The sequence below is a fragment of the Vipera ursinii genome (assembly GCF_947247035.1).
Source record: "Vipera ursinii genome assembly, chromosome: 2".
NCBI classification, from domain to species: Eukaryota; Metazoa; Chordata; class Lepidosauria; order Squamata; family Viperidae; genus Vipera; species Vipera ursinii.
The window spans coordinates 168,160,028-168,183,742 of NC_139513.1; the positions used below are offsets into that span (position 1 = coordinate 168,160,028).

General features: G+C 40.6%; 1 protein-coding gene across 2 annotated transcripts in view; it reads left to right on the plus strand.

The window, feature by feature from the left end:
• UBA1 (ubiquitin like modifier activating enzyme 1) overlaps positions 1-23,545 on the plus strand; it is a 41,857-nt gene extending 18,312 nt beyond the window's left edge. Inside the window, exons 1-26 of one of the 2 annotated variants that reach the window (XM_083351420.1) lie at positions 164-293; positions 9,190-9,306; positions 9,694-9,752; positions 9,941-10,109; positions 10,203-10,337; positions 10,690-10,796; positions 11,013-11,103; positions 11,220-11,352; positions 12,215-12,312; positions 12,528-12,674; positions 13,084-13,260; positions 13,468-13,575; positions 14,517-14,597; positions 14,678-14,833; positions 15,830-15,995; positions 16,310-16,506; positions 16,855-16,919; positions 17,640-17,835; positions 17,945-18,019; positions 20,079-20,268; positions 20,692-20,780; positions 21,023-21,115; positions 21,380-21,571; positions 22,167-22,268; positions 22,396-22,496; positions 22,592-23,545. In XM_083351420.1, the coding sequence (XP_083207546.1) occupies positions 9,190-9,306; positions 9,694-9,752; positions 9,941-10,109; positions 10,203-10,337; positions 10,690-10,796; positions 11,013-11,103; positions 11,220-11,352; positions 12,215-12,312; positions 12,528-12,674; positions 13,084-13,260; positions 13,468-13,575; positions 14,517-14,597; positions 14,678-14,833; positions 15,830-15,995; positions 16,310-16,506; positions 16,855-16,919; positions 17,640-17,835; positions 17,945-18,019; positions 20,079-20,268; positions 20,692-20,780; positions 21,023-21,115; positions 21,380-21,571; positions 22,167-22,268; positions 22,396-22,496; positions 22,592-22,727 (3,180 nt within the window). In that variant the 5' untranslated portion in view covers positions 164-293 and the 3' untranslated portion in view covers positions 22,728-23,545. Of the gene's footprint in view, positions 1-163; positions 294-9,189; positions 9,307-9,693; positions 9,753-9,940; positions 10,110-10,202; positions 10,338-10,689; positions 10,797-11,012; positions 11,104-11,219; positions 11,353-12,214; positions 12,313-12,527; positions 12,675-13,083; positions 13,261-13,467; positions 13,576-14,516; positions 14,598-14,677; positions 14,834-15,829; positions 15,996-16,309; positions 16,507-16,854; positions 16,920-17,639; positions 17,836-17,944; positions 18,020-20,078; positions 20,269-20,691; positions 20,781-21,022; positions 21,116-21,379; positions 21,572-22,166; positions 22,269-22,395; positions 22,497-22,591 lie in introns of those variants that run through there. The other variant, XM_083351421.1, reaches the window with a different exon arrangement.
• The last annotated feature ends 170 nt before the right edge of the window (positions 23,546-23,715 follow it).

The following is a 23,715-nucleotide window of genomic DNA, read 5'->3' on the forward strand; positions in this document are numbered from 1 at the left end:
TCATCATAAAAGGAGGCAGATTCCCCAGGTCAGTGGGCGTGGCCTCACGCGAACGTTTCTCCTTTAGCCTATCAGGGCGAGCCTCTGTGTGACGGACGCTGGCTGAATCCAATGGGTTGGGGCTTAAGTCTCGACTCTCGATAGGAGCGGTGCGACACTCGGGGGAGGTTTTTGTTCCGGGCCCTGCCGCAGCCATCTTATGTCAGTGCAGGCCGGAGGAGGAAACGGCAGCAGCGCAGAGCGGTGACTCGGCAGCAGCGGCGGCCGCGGCGGGGCCTGACACAGCCTCATTGGTAACCTTTGGGGCCTTTTCCTCCCCCTCCCTCTCCCGTCGCCTATTTCCCTAGAAACAGAGAGACATTCCAAGGGAACCCTCCGGTCTCCATAGAAACACCTCCCCCCCCTTTGGTAGGGTTCCTTCTCCCAAGCCGGCAAAGGCCTAGCACAGGGGTCGGCAACCTCGGCTCTTTTATGACTCGTGGACTTCAACTCCCAGAATTCCTGAGCCAGCATAGCTGGCTCAGGAATTCTGGGAGTTGAAGTCCACGAGTCATAAAAGAGCCGAGGTTGCCGACCCCTGGCCTAGCACGTCTCGCCGGCAAGTAGCATTGCGGCCAACTGCTCCTCATCTGCCTCCCCCACTTCCGTTCTTTACTTCAGCTGCCTCGGGATTTCCAGCTTCCCTTCCCTTTCAACGCCCTTTTTCTGAGGCAGTCTGGTGCCAAGCTGCCCTCTAGCAGGAGCAACATTTCTTTCCTTCCTTCCTTCCTTCCTTCCTTCCTTCCTTCCTTCCTTCCTTCCTTCCTTCCTTCCTTCCTTCCTTCCTTCCTTCCTTCCTTGTTAGCCTTTCGCCCTGGGTTTTCAGCCCATTCAGAAAAAATCCCCCCTCCTCTTTTCTTGCTCTTTGGTTCCGCCGCTCAAATTCCCTTCCTCTTCCGTGAAGAGACTGAATGGAACGACTCGCATTTCCCGGCGAAGGATTGTGATGCTCGGTCTGTCCTGTCCTGAAGGATTGGGGAGGGAGGGGGGGGGAAGGGAAGTTAAGAGAGGATGCGGGTTGCAAAGGAGCCCGAATAAAAAGTCCAGAGGGCGCGGGGGGGGGGGGGCGGCGGGTTCAGTCACCTGGACTCAAGTGTTGAGTTAAGAGGGGGAAGCATTTTGAATTGGTTGGGTGGGAGCTTAGCGTCTGTCCTAACGGTATTTGTGGAGAGAGGCCATATCGGCTCACCTTGTGCTTCTTTTTACAGTATCCTTTGGTTTACTGTGGAGTTACAAAGGAGAGAAAACAGAATCTGTCATTGCCAGTAGATGGCAAGCGGATATGTGAAGGATTGATATTTCTCCCTCTCTCTCCCTCTCTCTCTCTCTCTCTCTCTCTCTCTCTCCCTCTCTCCCTCTCTCTCTCTTCTCTAGGGAATTAAGATTCTTCAGTGTTCTTTGATAGGAGTATAATCCAGTTGACTTTTAACACTTGTGCGCTTTCTGCATCCTTGGTTGCAGTGGTGATCTCAGTATCTATTCCTAAAATCCTCCCCCACCCTTTAGTTTTCCACTGACTTTCTCTACAACTGAGATTTGTTTTCCAGGAATGTCAAGAGTTGCTCTCTGGGTTTTTAAACTTGGGAGAATCCATTTTTGGAGTGGGCTCTGTGTTTACTGAAAGAGGGAAGGCAGAGGACAGGTACTGTAGTTTGCATCTTACCAGTTTATATATTAAAAGGGATAGGTGAGGAATTTTGAGGCAGTCAGAGCAATTGCCCTTTCACGTATCTCTAGGTGTGTCATGTAATGTTCATCTTTGTCAAGTAATCCCATCTAGCTGTAATGTAGCCCATATTTGTACTTCTCTGCCTGTGCATGTGTGTCATGGGGGCAGCTTGAATGTGATTCTGGTAAGTCTGCCTGAACTGATTTGTGACTTAATTGTCTTGCACAAGAAGCTAATTAAAAGATTGTCCTGTTTAATTTTTATCCTTTATTGGCAGTCCTTTCTTGGAATGTATACTGTAGTTGACTGGCTATATCTTGTAGGTCCAATAAGAATTGATACTTAATGTGCCAGGTCAGGTTTCCATGGCAATTATTTTTATTTGTAACTATTTCTTCAGATATCATAACTTTAACCTGAGATAGCTGTAAAGAGGAAGAAAAGATGTATTGTGTTTTCATTCATGACCTCTGAGTTTTATAGTAGAAAAGCTCAGAACTTAGATCAGAATTATCTATGTGTTTTAACTTTCTTTCCTGTAGGCCAAAACTATTTAAAATGTATTATCTCCAATTCTGTGGTATGCTTTCTTTTATAGAGGTCAAGATGTTTGGAAACTGAATTCCAGATAGAAAGCATAGGATTATGAATCTAATTTTGGCATTTATATAAGATCTCAGGGCATTGCCTTTGTTTTGCTTTTTGTTTCTTTTCATTACCTCAGGATTAATTTAAAAAATTAATAGTCTTTGTAGCATATGCCTTTTAACAGACATACAAAACCTGAAGTGTTAAGCTTTTTAAGGAATCTGTTCTGATGAATTATAAGGCTTGTTATAGGACTTGTGGCAGTTAAGTTAGACAGTCCATTAAACTCATGTGCTTTCTCATAATATTTGTGCCCATTATTATGCTTTTACAAGTTCTTCTCAAACCCCAAACAAGGTTAACATGTTATAGAAGGTTATAGAAATCTATATTTACTCTTTATATATAAAAGATTAAATACAGGTTTCTATGTACAAACTCACCCTAATGAAGATTTGTCCTAATGTTGCGAAATTTTACAGACTTTTATCTTCAGCATCCATAATTATTTTGATTTTATTTCTAATAAGGCTTTTGTCTCATCTCTTGATGGGAAACCTTATTTTTGAAATCAATTTTATCTAGCATTCGGTATATGCACCAATTTGCAAAATTGTCAATCATGGGACATTTTGAGCTAATGGAAATGGACATTTGTTAGATGGAAAATCCTCAGATGGACTACATTTCACCTTGACTCTAGCAGAGATTATTATATTTGTGCTAAGTCTTTTTAACTCCATTTTTTCTGAAGCATATCTGATATGTTGGTTGATCATTACATAAAATATTCCTGCTTATTGCTTTACTGGACTATAACGAGAGAGGTTATGCTTTCTATTTCCTGAAACCTACCTTGTGTATTGTTTTGTTTTTTGGCTTTTGCTGGGCTTAAAATTCAAAATATATATACTAAGGTTAAGACACTCTGTATGTAATATAGATTTGGGGTTTTGAGATCATTTAGAAAACAGCACCAATGAGTCTAGAATGGGAAGCTGTAGATCACAGAGTTGATAAAACATAGTGACTTGTAGCTTAAAAACATACCTGATTACATACATACCAAATTTGTTGTCAGTGTTGGAATAAAATTAAGTGTAATTTCACATAAAACCTATTCCTGGCTTAACTCCAAACTTTGAGCAACCTGTTGATATGAAAACTTGCTGTATTGTTAAACAATTGGGTATCTGAAATTCCTGTTGTTTTTACAGCAAATCATTCATGCCAGAATATCCAGCTCTATTTTCTGCCTCTCTTTAGTCTATGACAGTCATGTCAAACCCGCGACGTTATGTGACGTCGTGGGGCACGGTTTCCTCGTGATACATACAGCCCGCTGGCTGGCAGTTCGACACCCCTGGTCTAGGAGAAAGATTTCCTTTAGAACTCAACTTCTAGTGACTGCATGGGCACCTTTCTTTTTTTTTTCTTTTCTTGTTTGCTCCAAGTCACAGCTATTTATTTCACCATTGTAGTGTTTGTCTCATATTGTTACAGAGTCCTCTTGTTTTGCACTGTGCCCACTTCAGTTCAAATATAAAGTTATCAATACATAAAATTACCAGAGCTTTTGTTTTTTAGCCAACTTGCCACAGAACCGGATTTCTATATTTAAGGAAGGATTAAAACATATGTTCTTCCCATTCCTAGTCCAGCATCATAATTTCAACATTACATTGGCTGTTACAGTTTATTCTACAGTTATTTATATTTAATATCATTCTTGTGTTACTGCTTTTTCCTCACCCAGCTCAAATAAGAGTAAATGCTTTTAGGGGAAAGTACCATATAATGTATTACATGTATTTTTTATCAATATTTATTAGGATTAATATCAACATATTAAAATGACTATTACAAAATGTTTGAAATTATTACTCGTTGTTTGTTCCTATTGCTCTTCAGGCTTACAAAGAAAAAAGATTTATATTTTGCTTCTGTTTCAATTAACTCAGATGGAAAATTGTTTTATTGTAGTGTACGTGTATTTTTGGTAACTTTGGGCTCTTTGAATACCCATTAAAATGAATACATTTGTTAATATGCGTGCTTGTCCCAAGATTATATGCTGTAGACCAGGGGTCTTCAAACTTGGCCCTTTTATGACTTGTGGACTTCAATTCCCAGAATTCCTCAGCCAGCGTGCCTGGCTGAGGAATTCTGGGAGTTGAAGTCCACAAGTCATAAAAGGGCCAAGTTTGAAGACCCCTGCTGTAGACTATAGCTTCATAAGTCAGTATGATGGGAATAGCAAAAACTGTTTCTTTTTATTTGAATTTGTATGACAAATGTCCAGTACATCCCTGTGGATTTCTTAAAAAAAAAAAAGTAATAATGGCTGATATTTAATCTATGAGGTAAACATAACTGGAAATTCTTCCAAAATTCTTTGGATAATTTTTGAGTTACCAAATTATTTTTCATTCAAAATAATTTCCTTTGCCTTTTTCTGCTTAATTTATTCTACTTCAGTAATTTCTGCTAGAAAATTACTACAAATATAACTTTGGAGAGGTGAGTATAGTAAAAAATTATCTTTTAGGACTATCAGTACCATTTGATAGCCTTTTAGTTCAGTGATTGTACTGGATAAATAAAAAATGTCATTCTTATTAGAGATATGCGACTTAAACAACGCACCAAAACAATTGCTGAACCCATTGCTCACTTGGTTTTATTAATCAAAAAGCTGACAGCTGTGGTTTCCTCAATGGTCCCTGCATAAAGGATGGATTAACTTAAGTAATGGAAGCTGTCCTTGCCTGGATTTCATAGTTATAATGCTGAGCATGTTAGGTCCAGTTGTATGCATCAGTCAGCAGTAGCAGTGTCTTTTTATAGTATAGGACTTTTTTCTCTCTTCCCCCAAATAGCCTCAAAATCCAGTTCAGAGAGGTACAAATTTGTATTGTATAGGAATGTTCTTTTTTCAAAAGCTGAGCGGAAGAACAGCTTGTAACTAATTTTAATTTAATTTTTTATATGATCCTTTTGTTCCTGATTCGTGCATTTGTTGCCACAAATCAGTACTGTGATTTAACTCAGTAAAAGTCTTTCTTTTTTTTTTCTTTTTTTTCATTTTTACTTAAGTCTGTTTATATTTTTACTCTACATGGCCTGAGGCCTTTGTATATATTCTTCCACATATTGAGAAAAGAAAATATACTCACTATTTTTGTTGGCCTGATTTTGATTTGAAAGCTGTTGTACTTCCTACTGTGTGTTATGCTCTTTTCCAGACTGCTTCTCTTCAATCTGGAAACTAACTTGCTGTTGACATTTCCTTGCTGGATGATTGAATATGGTACATTCTTTTTCAAAAACCAGAAGGAATTGTATTTAATCAAAAAGTAAAATGCTACAGTGGTGTGGAACATGAATAACTGCAGTCATTTTACAGTTACATGGAACAAGAAATCCTTCCTTCGTCTTTGTGATTTATTTTTACAAGCAGATAGAAAAGATTACAGGTAGTCCTCGACTTAACGGCCACAACTGAGCCCAAGATTTCTGTTGCTAAGTGAAACATTTATTAAGTGAATTTTGCTCCATTTTACAACCTTTCTTGCCATAATTGCTAATTGAATCACTGCAGCTGTTAAGTTAGTAACACAGTTCTTAAATGAATCTGGCTTTAGCTGACTCAAGGACACTGCCACCGTCGTATATATGAGTCAGTTGCCAAGAATCTGAATTTTGATCACATGACCGTAGGGAATGCTGTAATGGTCCTAAGTGTGAAACAATGGCCATAACTCATTTTTTTTCCAGTTCTGTTGTAACTTTGAGCGGACAGTAAATGAACTGTTGTAAGTCAAGGACTTGTTGTTGTTAGCTGCGAAGTCGTGTCTGACTCATCGTGACCCTATGGACAACATTCCTCCAGGCCTTCCTGTCCTCTACCATCTTCTGGAGTCCATTTAAGCTCATGCCTACTGCTTCAGTGACTCCATCCAGCCACCTCCTTCTCTGTCGTCCCCTTCTTCTCTTGCCCTCAATCTTTCCCAGCATTAGGCTCTTCTCCAGTGAGTCCTTCCTTCTCATTAGGTGGCCAAAGCATTTGAGTTTCAGCTTCAGGATCTGGCCTTCTAAAGAGCAGTCAGGGTTGATCTCCTCTAGGACTGACCGGTTTGATCGCCTTGCAGTCCAAGGGACTCGCAGGAGTCTTCTCCAGCACCATAGTTCAAAGGCCTCAATTCTTTGGCTCTCAGCCTTTCTTATGGTCCAACTTTCACTGCCATACATTGCAACTGGGAAGACCATAGCCTTGACTATACGCACTTTTGTTGACAGGGTGATGTCTCTGCTTTTTAGTGTGCTGTCAAGATTTGCCATGGCTTTCCTCCCCACATGTACTTATATAACACTAAAATCATACATACTATTGGGAGGAAAGGTGGTAAATAAGTATTAGCTTTGCAGAAACTGACTGAATTACGTTAAAACTTTCAAGTGTTGTTAGGTTACCTTGCAACCAGCATGATAGTTTCTTAGGTTTGAGAACCATTTCAGCCATTGAACCTATGTTGCTTTTCCCTTACATGCTGTAATTTCTTAAGACAGATCCAGAGTAGTAATACTTTGCTGCTAGAACAAAAGTTTCAGCACTTCAAGTTAGCATCTGGCTAACATGTATTTTTGACTAGGATTTTCTTTTGACTGATGAAATTTAGTCATTTGTGTCTGGCATCATGATAATATAGCACTTTGGAGCTGGATGTATGGTGTCATAAATTAAACCCAACATATGGCAAAAAAACCTGGATGCTCTTTTGAATGGATGCTCTTGAGAGAGGGGTTGCAATAATAATAGGATTGTAAGCAACTGTTTTTCTAGGAGGATGAATAGAGCTGATAATGAGATGCTGAAACCCAGACTTGTGCATGCACAAGAATAAATGTAATACCACTGGATGGATTTAAGTAGGCTATAGGTAAAAAGAGTAGGATTCAGTCAAAGAATCTCGTTCTTGTTTAAGCATATCCTTAGGAAGAAATAAGGAAATGCTTTCTACCAATGCATTTGTAGTACAGGTAGATCTCAACTTGCGATCATAATTGAGCGCAAATTTATGGTCATAAATTGTCATTATAAACCAAGGCATCATGTGACCGGACTGGGTTTCTTAAATATTTTTTGCCAGATATGAAGTAAATGTCAGAACTTGACAAACAAGGTTGCAAATTGTGGTCACTTAACTGTAGGATGCTGCAAATGATCATAATGGATGCAGCAAACAATGGTCAGTTGCCCAAAATGCAATCACATGACTGTGGGGTATGTGTGTAAATAGCCTTTGTAACGTCAAAAAGGGTTAGTAGCTTTTGGGTGGTCCATCGTAATTTTGAATGGTCATTAACTGGTCATAAATTGAGGGCTACCTCTACTTGATAGTGGACATTTCTTCTTTTGTGCCTTTTCCTACCTGCATTTACCACTCTAAATGGTAATAAAATTGTAAAATTGGGATTTGTTAGGATAATTGCAAAAAAGAGCTGGACTAAGTAAGTACATGTTCTGATTATTGGAATTATTACTATTACAAGTATTTGTATTTACTCAGAATTAGTAACTTTATAAATACTAATACAGGAATAAAATAAATGGATGGATAAAGTAAAAAATAACTCATTCAGGATTAATGCTTTTTATTCTTAGGATCAACAATGTGCGAATGTTTCCAAGTGAATAAAATGTATACACATTGCAAAATCTAGGTATTGGACTGTCAGTTTAACTTTTTGCAGTTTAGAGTTCGCTTTCTAGAGAAATATCTAAAGATTTCAGTGGGGCTTCAAAGTTGATAGGTATGAAGCTATATATCTAGAAGCATAGAACTGAATCTACTAGATTCACAAACTGGCAGTGGTAATAGGTGTTGCATGAATCCAACCATTATAAAATATGGTTTTTTGGCTTGGCCTGATATGTAAAGCTAGCTGTTGTTTGATCAAGTCCACCTTTGTATTTTCTTTTGGAGTGTTTTTATCAATTTCTACAGAAGTCTTCTTACTGTAAGCTGTTGGAATACTTAGAAATGTAAAACTATTTTAATAATATTACATTCTAATGCTCTGTAAGCAGAAAACTCATTGGAAATTGCTAATAATATCGTCTTTGCCAGCTAAGAGTGAGTCACCTGCTCTTTTTTGCCAACAAACTGATTCATTAGTAGCCCCTCCTTAGCCTGTTCATTACTTAAGTTCTTTCTGTGGCAACCTGGATACATTTGTCATAAAAGAACAGCCTAAACTGATGTCATCTGGTTCATATTTCTGTGATAATAGGTGAAGCATTGAAAAATAACTAGCTTTATATAGTAGATTAAAATGAACTTCATACTTTAAAACAGTTAAAACAGCACACCGTATTGTTTCGGCACACTGGAAATACTTGTTTTTTTTTCTGATGAGAAATCTGCTAAGAAAGACAGTGCCCTTTTCAATTGATCCAATATAAAGGACTTGTTTTAGGATAAAACGTAAAGGTGTTTCCTCAAAGGTGGCTTTCCATTGTGCTGCTGCTATACTTGCTTAACTGGTATGATTCAGTTGGTTGATACTGCAATTAGCACTCCAATGGGACCTGGGGAATAGTCCCTTTTGGGTGTCCTGAGAGACCAATGGTAGCAACATGTTCTTCATGTAGGGCAAATCTTTTGATCCCCTCAGGCAGTAAAGATTGTGGACTAGTATTGGGAGGAAACTGCTAATAGCTCCTGCTTTGTTTCAATAGCCGCTATTTTTGTATTTCTCTCCTATTCCCATAAGTGCTTTGCCTATTACATAGGATATTTTTGTTTTTGGCAGAGTCATCGTCCTGCTGCAAAATGGTAGATTATCAAACGTTGTAGTCTCATATCTGTATTTTCAATTGTGGCATTTAGATGTCCAGCTCGCCGTTGTCCAAGAAGCGTCGCTTGGGTGAATCAGAGTCAAAGACGGGTTCAAACTGCTCCTCTGGAAAATCCATACAGACTGATTTGCGTGAAGCGCCTGCCAACGTACGTTTCTGAGTTGTGTATACCTTTAGTAATGTGCAGATATATGGGTCATTGTACCCATTGTTACTATCTCTTATGTCTAGCTTTTTGTACTGTAATGAATGCTGTAATGCCTGTTTCCTTTGGTATTTGTTCTTATTTCTTGTAATCCGGTTTTGGTTTTGTGAAGTATATTCCCTGAGTTGCCATTCACAATTCAATTGACGAGGTCTCTTGACTTTTTTTTGTACTTCAAATTCTTCCTTGGTAAATAATTAATATTTGAAATGCATTGAGAATGATAAAATATAGAAATCAAATAGCAGCTGTTCTTTGTGTTCCTTTATCACATTCTTTTAATGATCAAAAGGCAGCAGAGAACTAAGTGATTATATTTATCCTTTCCAGGGTATGGCCAAGAATGGAAGTGAAACAGACATTGATGAGGGTCTATACTCAAGACAGCTGTAAGTATCAAAAGGAGAGTGGGAGGCCTACTGTTTAGTACCAGTCTAATATGTGAATAATAAGTTTTAATATGTTCTGGAGCTGTTGAACAGATGTTGAGAGGAAACTGTATATAGGATGTTCTGTTTTTAGGCTGGACCAACAGGGTACTGCAAATTTAATCCTTTTTCCAATTTGTCTTGAATAGATATGTATTGGGCCATGAGGCAATGAAACGAATGCAGAATGCCAACATCCTGGTATCCGGCTTGCGAGGATTAGGCGTGGAGATAGCAAAAAACATCATCTTGGGTGGAGTTAAATCAGTCACAATCCATGATCAAGGCGTAGCTGAATGGTCTGATCTCTCTTCCCAGGTAGGACCTTCATCCATTCACTTCAGCGTGGTTCTGTTTGTGACATATATGTACTACTAAAACATCCCCCTCCTTCACCCTCCTTTCTTCCAGTTCTACCTTCGTGAGGGAGACCTTGGAAAGAACCGGGCTGAAGTATCTCAACCACGGTTAGCTGAGCTCAACTCCTACGTACCTGTTACTGCTTACACTGGGCCCCTCAGTGAGGACTTTCTTAATAACTTCCAGGTGCTTTAATTTCTTAATGTCTCAGAAGAGGGGGTTTCTAAACACTTGATATCAAGAATTACTTTCCTGGTTCAGTAAACAACGTAGTTAAATATTTGCCCTGTGTTTTCTAAATGCACAAAAATCTAATGTTCTTGAGAGTTTCTTGTGCGTTACAAAATAAAATGAAAAATAACAGGATGGGAGAGAAGACACGGTTGGGAATATTGCTTACCATAGCCCAGGAAGCTTGAACGGTGAGCTGATACTGGAGAGCTTCGTACTTCTGTGTGATTTACTGCAAATGCTTTTTCTTTCATCTGTCCGTCCATCCAATTTCCTAACCGCCTATTTGTCTGTCTACTCTTTGCAGGTAGTTGTGCTCACCAATTGTCCCTTGGAGGAACAGTTACGTATTAGTGATTTCTGTCACAGCCAAAATATCAAAGTCGTAGTGGCAGATACAAAGGGACTTTTTGGGTAAGACAGGACCTTGTTTCTGTGTTATAGCCTCCTTTCAGTAGGGTTCTTCGTTCATTTTGGACGAGCTGTTTGGGATTCCCAAACGCCATACGTGGGGGCGCCGCACTGCCCAGCTGTGGGCTACCAATCCTGGCTTGTAAGGCCACCTGTCACAGTGCTTGAAGGTGCTCCAGGGTGCCTAATAACGTCCTCCCTTTTCTCTCTCTCTTGCAGCCAGCTCTTCTGTGACTTTGGTGAGAACATGGTTGTGACAGATACCAATGGAGAGCAACCACTTAGTGCTATGGTCTCGATGGTTACTAAGGTAATTACTTCTTGAGGCTGGCAGTTGGGGCTCTCTTTCTGAGGTGGATTTATTCTTAACCGAGACCCACAACAGCTGAGCAGAATTTTGTTCAATATTCTTTTTTTCCTGTGCAGGGGTGCCCTGGAGAGGTAACCTGTCTAGATGAGGCTCGGCATGGTTTTGAAAGCGGAGACTTTGTTTCTTTCTTGGAAGTCGAAGGCATGAAAGAGCTTAACAGCTGTGAACCAATGGAAATCAAAGTATTGGGTGAGGCATGGTGACTTGCACAAAATTTAGATGTCCCTAGAATGAAGTATCTTGTCAAAGGTTTTTTTTTTCTCTGTTTGACAAAATTACCTTTTGGTATGTTGGGAATCATGTAGAAGGTCTAATAAGTAATATTAACTTGGGATTTTAGCCTGAATTACAACTGACGCTCAGTTTAGTGTAGTGGTTAAAAATACCAGGCTAGTATTTCTAGGGCTGTCTTAGGCACAAAGCCATTTGGGTGGTTTTGGGCCAGTCACACTTTTTAGGAAGAAGGCAGGGGCAGGCTATTTCTAAAATTGTTGCCAACAAAACTGCAGAGCCTTGTCCAATAGTGAAGGCTGACTTGAAGGCGCAAAAAACGAAACAAAAACAAAACCCCTACAAACATTGAATTGGTTGTGAAAGTTAAGCATGCTACAAATAAGCTTGTTAGAGAATGTGGAAAGATACTCACTGTAGCATCTTCAATCTCTTGTACAAAACATTACATTTTTAAAATTTCCTGAAAATTCTCCAGTTCTTTATTCAGAATATAATTCCTCTGGCACAGGGTAACAAAAACATTTTCCACAGTCTGCCTCCTCTCTTTGCTGCTTGTTTATTGCGCCATGGTGGCATATTTCTTTTCTTCCACAGTTACTTGCAATTTAATCCTGTTGTGGAAGTATTAGAAAAATCTTCTCTTTCTTCTTCCTCATGTCTGTTAAGAAAGTTCTCTAAGAATGTAGCAATTTGAGATGATTGTTGAGGACTCTTGGTCCAAGTTAATATGGCAATTCTGCAGTGCTATTGTGTTTTTTTTTCAGTGTGGTTCTTTGCCTGTGACATCTGTAAGGATGTATTTCTTATTCTTTTCTAGGCCCCTACACATTTAGTATTGGTGACACCTCCAACTTTTCAGACTATGTACGTGGCGGCATTGTTACCCAGGTCAAAATGCCAAAGAAGATTAGCTTTGTAAGTGTCTTCCGACAGGTTCTGCCCTTTTTTGCTGGGCAAATTCCCATGGTTCCCAGCAAATGTTCTGCCATTCGAACAGTCTGGCACCCTTTGATCTGCCTATGCTTGTTCTTGGGTGGCATGTAAGCAGCGGTTTGGAGGCTGCCTGCAGAAAAGGATAGCTACGTTGGCATCACTGCCTATTTTCAATTTCTCCATTATTTTTCTTTCAGAAATCTCTGCGCGCCTCTCTGCCAGAACCAGAGTTGGTCATCACTGACTTCGGCAAGTTTGATCGGCCAGGCCAGCTGCATTTGGGATTTCAGGCCTTGCATGAGTTTCACAAGAAGCATGGCCATTTCCCCAGGCCTCGTAATCAGGTAGGCTATTCCGGTTCCCCGTTTCTTTTTCTAGTCTGCGCGTTGAGATTTTTTTTTCTCCAGTAACAGTAGTTCATATCAGTCACAGAATATACAGATACTATTGCGAACAAAATCACTTAATCAAAGAATAATGCTTGGAATAGTAGCGTAAATCTTGTACAGAGTTGCTCCATCTGCTTGGAATATGTTACATTAAATACAGTGCATTTTTATTCGGGGACAATTGGTTGTGGAGTGTGATAATTTTATGTAACTCTTGTGCTTAGGCATTGTTAATGATAGCCACTATTTCACACAGATTGCATTTAGCACAGGTTACATTTATGATGTTGATGAAAAACAGCTCCTCACAGCTGCTGTGAGGCTTTTCCTTAGCCTTTATCTGACTTCTTCCATCCTTCCTCAGGCAGATGCTAGTGAGGTGCTATCTTTAGTGAAGGATCTCAACGAGCAAGCCATGCCCCCAGTTAAGCAAGAACATCTGAATGAGGATATCATCAAGGAAATGGCTTTCCAAGCCTCTGGAGATCTGGCACCTGTCAATGCCTTCATTGGAGGCCTAGCCGCACAAGAGGTTATGAAGGTACAATATTTGAAAAACTGGCTAGATAATAAAAAGCATTCCGCTTAGTCCATGTTTCCCTTAACTAGCAGCTTTGGATTTGGTAAAGAAATCTTCTCTAACAGTGCGATGGTGTATAATGCCAGTTTATTCCTGAAGTTGGCTTTTTCAGACAGAACCAAACAGGGTGGCATCAAAGAGATGTTCTTTTCTATTTCTCTGTTTCAGGCCTGTTCAGGGAAATTCATGCCTGTCATCCAGTGGCTGTATTTTGATGCACTGGAGTGCTTGCCTGAAGAAAATAAGGATACCTTGACTGAGGAAAATTGCAGTCCTGTGAGTAATTAGTATAAGCATAAGATGTAGGCTGGGAATAACACAAAAAGTACTCTTCAAGATGGCTGGGAAAATAATTTGTAGGCTAGGAGTTTTATGTATTAAGCTCAGGGCCAAATTGCTTATACTAAATTTGATGGGAGTGTATTAACGGATAATATAGTCTTCATTAACGTATAATATATTTTTGGTATGCAATTGAAATAGCATGTAAGATCAGGAACAGGCTCATAATGTTCTGTACCAGCCTGCTACCGGCCCTGCAGAAAAGGCAGGGACAACCCTTTTTACAAGAAGGCAAGAGGCTGGAACTAAGCCTGCCAAATTTATGGATACAAAAGCAAACAGAACAAGACACGAACCATGAAACAGGAGCTATTCAAGCGGTTGCCTTCAGCAAACCAGCCCTTCCACGCATTCCCCTTTTATACAATTCAGGGCGTGGCTTCTCTCTGCCTCCTTCCGAGGTGCCCCATTGCCTTCCTCTGTTTACTCCTGATTGACTGCCTCCTGCGTCGGGCGTCCTTGAACAGGGCCAGCTGTGGGTCATCTTCATCCATGCTGTCAGGCTCACACAGCTGGGTCTGCGTTGTGACCAGGTGGGAGGGGCCTGGCTGAGGGCTCTCATCAGCAACCTCTCCAACCCCCTCAGCAACCTCTCCAACACCCCCCTCCTCCTCTGAATCGTCCGACCCAACTGCCGAACCCACAGGCTGACCCTGAATCACAACACACAATGACGTCATTGTACTATTTAGATGAAAACAGTGTTGGGAATTTGAAACTTTTGAAATAGCCCATAAATAAAATGCAGTGTTCTGTATTTATAATAATAAAGAAATTATGGTTATGATTTTGAGCAGGATTAGGGAAACAGGGAAATTCCACACTTCGGAGAACAGGTACAAACTGGTTGTCTCTTTCCCCCCTTGTCTCGATAGAAACATTGCCGATATGATGGACAGATTGCTGTGTTTGGCAATGAATTACAGATTAAACTGAGCCAGCAAAAATACTTTCTGGTAAGTCTTGGCATCATTTTTCAGTTTCTTGGTACTTCCATCCAAGCAGCCTGCCGACATTCTTTTTCCCTCTCTCTTAGGTTGGTGCTGGTGCCATTGGCTGTGAATTGCTGAAGAACTTTGCTATGATTGGTCTAGGATGCGGGCAAGGGGGAGAGGTGGCTGTGACTGACATGGACACCATTGAGAAGTCCAATCTCAACCGGCAGTTCCTCTTCCGACCTTGGGATGTTACGGTCAGTTCCATTAGTGTCTGGAGTGTGGTTTCTGGGGTTATAGAAAGTCAGCCATAGGACTTTCTGTGAAAAATTATCATGATTTGCTTTGGAAGTTCAGAGGAGGTTTAACAGTTCGCCTGGTGCGCCAGTTGCGGCCCTATCTAGACCAGGATGCCTTGCGCACAGTCACTCATGCGCTCGTGACCTCTCGTTTGGACTACTGCAACGCTCTCTACATGGGGCTGCCCTTGAGGACCACTTGGAGGCTTCAGCTGGTTCAGAATGCAGCCGCGCGAGTAGTGTTACACTCCCATGTTACACCTCTACTCCACGAGCTGCATTGGCTGCCAGCTGCCCTCCGGGTGAGATTCAAGGTGCTGGTAATGACCTATAAAGCCCTACATGGCATGGGTCCGGATTACCTACGGCAGCACCTGCTGCCGGCGTCAACCTCCCTCCGTCCAGTGCGCTCCCACAGAGAGGGCCTCCTCAGGGTGCCTCCGATCAGAGAATGTCGATTGGTGGCCCCCAGGGGGAGGGCGTTCTCTGTGGGCGCGCCAGACCTATGGAACCACTTGCCAGTTGAGCTCCGGACGGCCCCCGACCTTCGCTCCTTCCGGCGCAATTTAAAAATATTTGAACAATCTGGCCTGGTCTGATGGGTTTGGGGTTTGGATTTGGTTTTAATATTGTTTTAATTATTGTATTATATTGGGCATAATTATTTAATCTTTTTTAACTTTTGTATTTATATTTTGATATTTATTGCCCTGTACACCGCCCTGAGTCCTTCGGGAGAAGGGCGGTATAAAAATTTAATAAACAAACAAACAAACAAACAAACAGTTGATTTTTGGCAAATTTAAGGGCCAGAAACCTGTCATTTTGTGATCCATTGTGATTCTGTGTTTTGCTTTTTATTTTTAGTTGTTTTTTTTTAATAGTGATAATTCTGGAACCTATAATGCGAAGTTTCTATACCCAGAGTAAGACTTAATGTTTCAATCTATCTAGAAAATGAAATCTGATACAGCAGCAGCTGCTGTGAAAGAGATGAACCCAAGCATTCACATCACAAGCCACCAAGATCGCGTAGGCCCAGACACTGAACGTATTTATGATGATGACTTCTTTGAGAATCTTGATGGGGTGGCAAATGCACTGGACAATGTAGATGCAAGTAGGTATCTGCATGTAGTTTTTGTACAAATCTGGATGTTGGAAAGAGATCCAGGATAGAAGGATAGCAGATTAGTGTCATTACCTCCATTTTTTAAACTTAAAAAAAAAGAATTGGTTTTAAGTGACTGAAGATTAGATTTGTTTGCCCCTCCAGATCATAAGTCTCTCAAGTACAATAGTTATAGAAATGAAATGTGAAGAGTGCTCTTGCTTCAAGCACTGAAAATACAACTTACCCAACTTGATGCTTTTAATTTCCAGTGCTATCCTGACTGGCAATCATTCACTATTTTCTTGTATAATTGTCTTTAGGGATGTACATGGATCGTCGCTGTGTCTACTACCGAAAGCCCCTGCTGGAATCAGGGACACTGGGGACCAAAGGGAATATCCAGGTGGTGATCCCATTCCTAACAGAATCATATAGTTCTAGCCAAGATCCCCCTGAAAAATCCATCCCTATCTGTACACTGAAGAACTTTCCTAATGCTATCGAGCATACTCTACAGGTAAGATTCCAATGATTTAATAGCAACAGTAATGGGTTTTCTTTGTGGTTGGAATGTGATAATTGGAGTGTGATCCTTTTGAATGATCTTGCTGTTGGCATGATCAAGGAGTTACTTTTCAGTATGTTGCTTTGTAGTTCTTGTTTCTTCTATAAGGAGCAAACTGAATCTCCACCTTGTTAGCAGGTCCTGCTGATCTTTATGTATATCAACTGTTGTGTGATACTTTAATTTGTATAGTTCTGTTGAACACAAGACAGACAAATTGCTGTTATAAACATCAGCACTTGGTACCAATTGGTTTAAATCCTGTGTCAAGGTTGGAACTCTTCTTGTTTTATTTTTCAGTGGGCCCGTGATGAATTTGAAGGCCTTTTCAAGCAGCCTGCAGAAAATGTCAACCAGTATATCACGTAAGAGTTTTGAGGGCTCCAAATCAGCTAAAAGTGGTTAAATTTTCATTATAAATACTCAAGTATAGCTCCGTGCATCAGTAGATTTGACACTATTCAATAATGTGTAATGCTTTCTGATAATTTCTAATGAAGCAAACTGTTTCAGAATGATGAAAAAAATGCATCTTAGTGGTACGGCTATTTCTATTTCTATTTAAAAAAGTTTTATTGATTTTCTAATTTTACAGTTATTTAAAAAGCAACGTGGCGGCTGAGTTAATTGATAATTCCATAACATACAAATATCTTTAGTACAAGTCTCAAACTACTACATTAAGTATTTCCTCTCTTTCCCCCTTACTATTTACTGTCTCATGTTTAAACCAATACAATTCTTATTATATCAATTAAATAAAAATGACTTTCTTACATTTATCGATAATTTTTAGTTTATACATATCTTGGTTATTTTAACATTCACTCTTTATAGACAATCAATGTCCTAATTAGTTTTTCCCAATTTTTAGTTTCCCATTAATATTTAACATTTAATATTTATAATTTCCAAGTTTTAAATGACCACAATCCCCTTTTATCACAATTCATCACAAAATCTAATATTCAAAATACACATCTTATCTATTTAAATATATTCTATTTCTCATCGTCTTACATCAGTTAAGGCTATTTCTGTCAGCCTCAGGGAGAATCACTAAACCATTTCTCATTTTTCTCCAGAGACACCAAATTCATGGAACGGACCCAAAAGCTGCCTGGCACTCAACCTTTAGAGGTTTTGGAAGCTGTGTACAAAAGCTTAGTGACTGACCGTCCTAAATCCTGGGCCGACTGTGTGGCCTGGGCATGTAATCATTGGCATACCCAGTATAGCAACAATATTCGTCAGTTGCTGCACAACTTTCCCCCAAATCAGGTGAGTTGGTAAGCATTCCTGCATCATAGCCTCGGTCTGTCTTTATAACGGCAAAATGGTGTGTTTTGCTCTGTTGTGCTTTTAATGCAATTTCCATTTTCCTTTTCAGAAAACTAATTCAGGAACCCTCTTTTGGTCAGGCCCAAAGCGATGTCCTCATCCACTTACTTTTGATGTCAAAAATGTAAGCATTGTGATCTGCTTGAAAATTGGGGGGGGGGGAAACCCCTAATTAATTGATAGGTGGTAGAAGAAAGATCCCTACTTCTATCTGCTACCTTTACAAAGTACACTATTGGCACGATACAGGTAGTTCTCGAATTATGAACATTGTTCAGCACCCATTTGAAATTACAGTGGCAAGGGACTTTTTTTAAGACACATGAGTAATCCCCAAAGGTTAAAATTTGGGCACCCACAGAACCATTTCAACTCCCCCCCTCCCAAATCGATGCCTTTGGGGCCCCCTGGCGCTCCATGGCCCCTGCTGCCCTAGCTGACCTTTACCATCGTTCTGCTCCCACTGTTGACCAAGCATGCCTGGTCTGGCCCTTTGCAAGGCACATGCTGGCCACATGAGTCTTTCTTCCCCAGCTCGCAAATGGCAGTTTCCTCACAAGACCTGGGGAAGATGGCCTCACGTGGCCTCACAGCAGGTCAGAGCAGCTATGCGTCATCATCATCCATCGGGGGCAAAAAGATGGCAAAAGTCACCTGGGGTGGGATGGTGGAATGCAGAGCAACAGAGTTCTTGGGAGTGCAAGGCAGCAAAGGTGGCTAGACCGAGGCAGCCTGGGGTTCCCTGGATAGCAGTTTCACACAGTGGTATTGGGCCAGTCTGGGCTTTGCACTGCAAAGGGCTTTGCATTGCACTGGAGCTCAAGGCTTCTTACAGCTCCAGAGCTTCAGCGTGGCAAGCAGCCCCAGAGCTGTGTGGTTCAGGGTCTGTTTGCCGCGCCACAAAGCAAAGATGTACCGTGGCCAAAAGGCATAGATGGGGAGAAGATAGGAAGGTGGGGAGAGTTCAGGAGGAAGCCGTCCTTTACCTTGCCAAGGTTCAGGGCCAGAAGAGCTCAGGCCCACAATGGCTTGGCTTGGGATGAGTACTCCCTTTTAAAGATTCACAATTCTCAATTAACAACAGAAATGGGAAGTGCCGAGATTGCTGTCACTAAGCAGTTATTGCAGTCACATTGTCAGCTGCTGCCTTTTCTCGCTTATGCTTTGCTGCTATGCAGTGACAGACTGCCAAGACCTATGGGGAGGGGCACGAGAGGGGGAATGCTTTGGGAAATGAAAGTAAGCTTGTACCTCCTCCGAGACTCTGCCTTAAGGTCACCCAGCTGGAAGAAGGAAGGAGACGCATGCTAAACTATGTTTGACCCTTAGGAACCAAATTGGTTAGAAGGGGGTGGGGTGGGATGAGAGACGAAGGAAAAGTAGAACTTAGGGATTTTGGCAGGCAATTTTCAATTCTGGCTTTGCAGTTGCTACAATACACTTGATCTCTAATAAGCATGGTAGAAGAAGGAAATAAGGCTTACAGTTTATTCATTTTGAAAAAGGTGTAGACTGTTAGTGGATGAACTAGTGCAATTTTCAGTGAAAAACAAAGATAGTTTTGCTAAATATTGAGACAGAAGTCTAAAATTACCCATCAGACAGCTTCTGATCACTCCCAGAGAGAAACAGGGAATAAAAGAAAAGTTGTTCAAAATAATTTATGAATGGTTCTGCTCAAGATCTGATTATCATATTTAGGGATGAGAATAATTCCTCTTGGCCTGTTTTGGCTAAAGGCACTATGATAGACCACCAGCATTTAATTTGGACCTTTTGCTTCATCTGTCTTGTTATTGCAGCTTCAAAGGAATAGATTGTTAATAGAAAAAAGCTTAAAGGCACCTTAAGTATTATTACAGCGTAAGCTATGGAGCACAGTCTATCAGATGCATGGAATATAATCCTCAGGAGGAAAAAAATATGCATATAGGATGTAGCATATAAAGCAGTTTGTTAGAAGACAATGGGGTGAAACCTAGGGGTGATATAATTAAGCCGGAGTAGATAATCTTCAGTTTTCTTTTATGTAAACTCTATACATATACCTATGGATACATTTCAAATAGTTCCGATAAAAGCTGGTTGCTGAAGTAAAACTTTAGTCATGTGTACAATGTTTCCTTAAAAAGGCTGAATTCAGAAAAATTGCCAGTCTGACTCAACTGATGTTATCTCCACAGCCTTTGCACATGGATTATGTAGTGGCAGCTGCAAACTTGTTTGCCCAAACATATGGCATCCCTGGCACTAGAGACAGAGAAGCTATTGTGGAGCTGCTGTGCCAGGTGCAAGTTCCTGAATTCACTCCCAAGTCTGGTGTCCGCATCCATATCTCTGATCAGGAGCTACAGAATGCCAATGCTTCAGTTGGTAAGAACTGGGAATGAGATGAGTCTGCCAGAGGCAAGATTTTAACCAAAGCAAAGCGAAGAATGCCAGGCTTTGAGTGAGAATAATTCTTCTCTCTGAGTAATTTTGATTCTATTTGAATGGAAGGCCCAGTTTCTTCTTTTTGCTATCTCTCACAATTTCACAATGCATATGTTGATTTACTGTTTCATTTCGGGAGCAATACTTGTGCAGCTTGCAGAATTACTACGAGGTTGTAATAGTATTTTTTCAAAATGCTGTTTATGGATTTATGGTAGAGTCTTGACTGCTAAACAAGTTTTAGGGCTTTGAAATTGCAAGGCACTATATCGGTTTAGATAGAAAAGGTTTTAGGTTGCTGAGAAAGAGGTGACATGCATTGTAGCAATTTTTTTCTGAAATTTATACATTTATTTTTCTTAGATGATAGCCGGTTAGAAGAGCTAAAAACCTCACTTCCGAGTCCTCAGCAACTTCATGACTTCAGGATGTTTCCAGTTGATTTTGAAAAAGTAAGGCAAACTGACATTTTTAAATGAATAAATTGTTATTTTAACTATAATCTTGACATGCAAATGATAGCAGAAGTGATCCCTGCTGTTCAGTTTTGAAGCCGTGGGCAAGCTTCTGGTTTGGCTAGCAAGCTGCTCCAGACTTTTTCTGGCATTCACTGTGCCGGTCCCAAAGTCAAAAGCATGCTGAGGATCGCGCCATTGCTGGTTGTAATTGTCACCTTATTTGTACTAAATTTCAGGATGATGACACAAATTTCCATATGGATTTTATTGTTGCTGCTTCTAACTTGCGAGCCGAAAATTATGATATTCCTCCTGCTGACCGGCATAAGGTAAGCTTTACTCTGATGGATAAAAATGATGTACAGTAGAATGTATTAGGGGTGTGAGGGAGACAGTGCAGACTTTTTCTATACCCCAGCCCCAGCCGTGGAAGCTCACTGGATGATTTTGAGCCAATCACTCTTTTTTAGCTTGACCTTCCTCACCTGGCTGAAAAATTGGGGGGGGGGGGGAAATGCTACGGACACTTCATTGAACTCCTAAATGTGGTCTAAAGTAAAAAATTAAAAAGCTCCGGTGTCTTCTCTTTTCAGAGCAAGCTGATTGCAGGAAAAATTATACCTGCAATTGCCACGACGACTGCAGCTGTAGTAGGCTTGGTTTGTTTAGAACTATACAAAATAATACAGGGCCACAAGCGACTTGAATCTTACAAGAATGGTTTTCTTAACCTGGCATTGCCTTTCTTTGGCTTCTCTGAGCCTATTTCTTGCCCAAAGAACAAGGTGAGTGGGGCGGCTTTTTTCCCACATATATTCATCTTTTGCTTACACAAGTGGCCTCTGGTACTAAATGGAAAAAATATTGTCTTCAGCATGCATTTGATAGTCCCTTCTTTGAATACCATGCAAAGAATATTACCTAAAGCTTGTCAAAAAATTGTCTTTATTTTTTGGTAAGTTTTGCAAGTGGGACATACTTCCTTAGCAACTTAAGGTAGAGAAGGGAAAGAGAGCCAGGCATGCTAAAGCCTCTTGGAAGTTTGTGTAAATCAACCTTTCTAAGAGCGTTTATCTAATTAGATGTCTCATGCAACTGCCTCTTCCATTTCTTTTATTTGCATATTTGTTGCTTTGTTTTCACCATCTGTTAGGGGAGAATACTTCTGTCCCTTTTCTCTGTTTGTTATTTGGATAGAGATACAGAAATCAAGAGAGAGCCTCTAAGATCTTTCCCATGTCCTCATATTAGAAATTATGAATAAATACAATGCCTTCTTACATGGAGTAAATGGCTATGGATTATGCTTCTGTCTTGGTTGCATTTTTTATTGAGCATTAACTGTAGTAACTAACACTTATATTACATTTTTTTCTACAGTACTATAATACTGAGTGGACTTTATGGGACCGCTTTGAGGTGCAGGGTATCCAGCCTGATGGACAGGAGATGACACTGCGTGAGTTCCTGGCCTATTTCAAGGTAAGCATTGAGAGTTCCCCAGTCGCCATTTGCCACAATATGTTAATGGCTGCAGAAGAGGCTTGCGAATGGAGATGAAAAACTTTTCAGTAAAGAACCATTTTTTTTCTTTCCTCCCCATGTACAGAAAGAGTACAAGCTGGAGATAACAATGCTGTCCCAAGGAGTCTCTATGCTTTACTCATTTTTTATGCAGCCAGCTAAGCTGAAGGAGCGCCACGATCAGCCGTATGTATTGTTTTAAGAATGTGAGCAAGGGCAGTGGGTACCTCAATTGAATCTGCATCTGCCTGACCGCTATCCTTTTCCTCTCCCCCACCCAGGATGACGGAGATTGTCACTAGAGTTTCCAAGAAGAAGATTGGACGCCATGTGAAAGCCCTGGTCTTTGAATTGTGCTGCAATGATGACAGTGGCGAAGACACAGAGGTGCCATATGTGCGCTACACCATCCGCTAGCAGTCCCCTTGCTAGCATTGCCCACTTGCCTGCCACGGACTGTTAGTGTGGAGGAGGATCTGCCTCCCTCCCTCACCTGTCACGGTTAAAGTGACTCAAAACATGAAATAACTTTTGTAATCTTTTAGGATTTTTTTTCCTTTTTTGTGTCCATCAGGGCCTGGGAAATTTTCCACTCCTGCGGCTGCTCCCTCTTATCCTTAGCCCGTGCAGTTATGTCATGTTATTGAGGCGCCTTAACATCCACTTCCCATTCTGTCCTTTCCTGTTAATGTTAGTCGTGTTGTGTTTTGACTCCTTGACCACCTCCTCTCCTTCATCCCTATTACTAGTAAGGGAAGCTGCCTCCTCTGTTGACATCCTGAGGAAGCAGCTAGTAACAGGAAATGCCCCTTTGTTGTATTCTGAGAACTTGCCCCGGCTGGCTTTGCAGGGGGTTGGGGGGGGAGAGGGAGAGGATATGAATGGGTAGAAAGTGTAGGTCAGAACTGCTAAGAGAAGTAAATGAGTCAATAAACATTTGCAAAAGCCAGTAGTCCTTTATTGTTCAAGTGGAATGGGGAGAGTTGCTATGTACATAACATAAAACCTCATCCCAGTTCAAATGCTTGGCATTCCTAGTGTGCTAGCAAATTCTTAATTTATCTTGATTTATAGCATAATTTCTCATTTTTTGAAAGCAGTTTGTTTCCACGATAATCAGGTGTTTAATGCTATTGTCTGAAAATTTTCCTCTAATCCTCTGCTGTGAATTTTTTGTATCTTGCTGCTTTGCTTGTTTGTGACATCTGGAATAATACAGTGACAACCATACTGTCTATCCTTGAACTCCTAATGAAATTAGGTGCATGTATACAGACTAGCCTGGAAGCAGCTTCACTCCTCTATGTCCATGCACTGGTTCTATATATTGGCTAAGAACCTAATCTAGTCAATCATCATTTATCAGTTCTTTGTTATATGACTAATATGAAGAAGCTGTTCCATT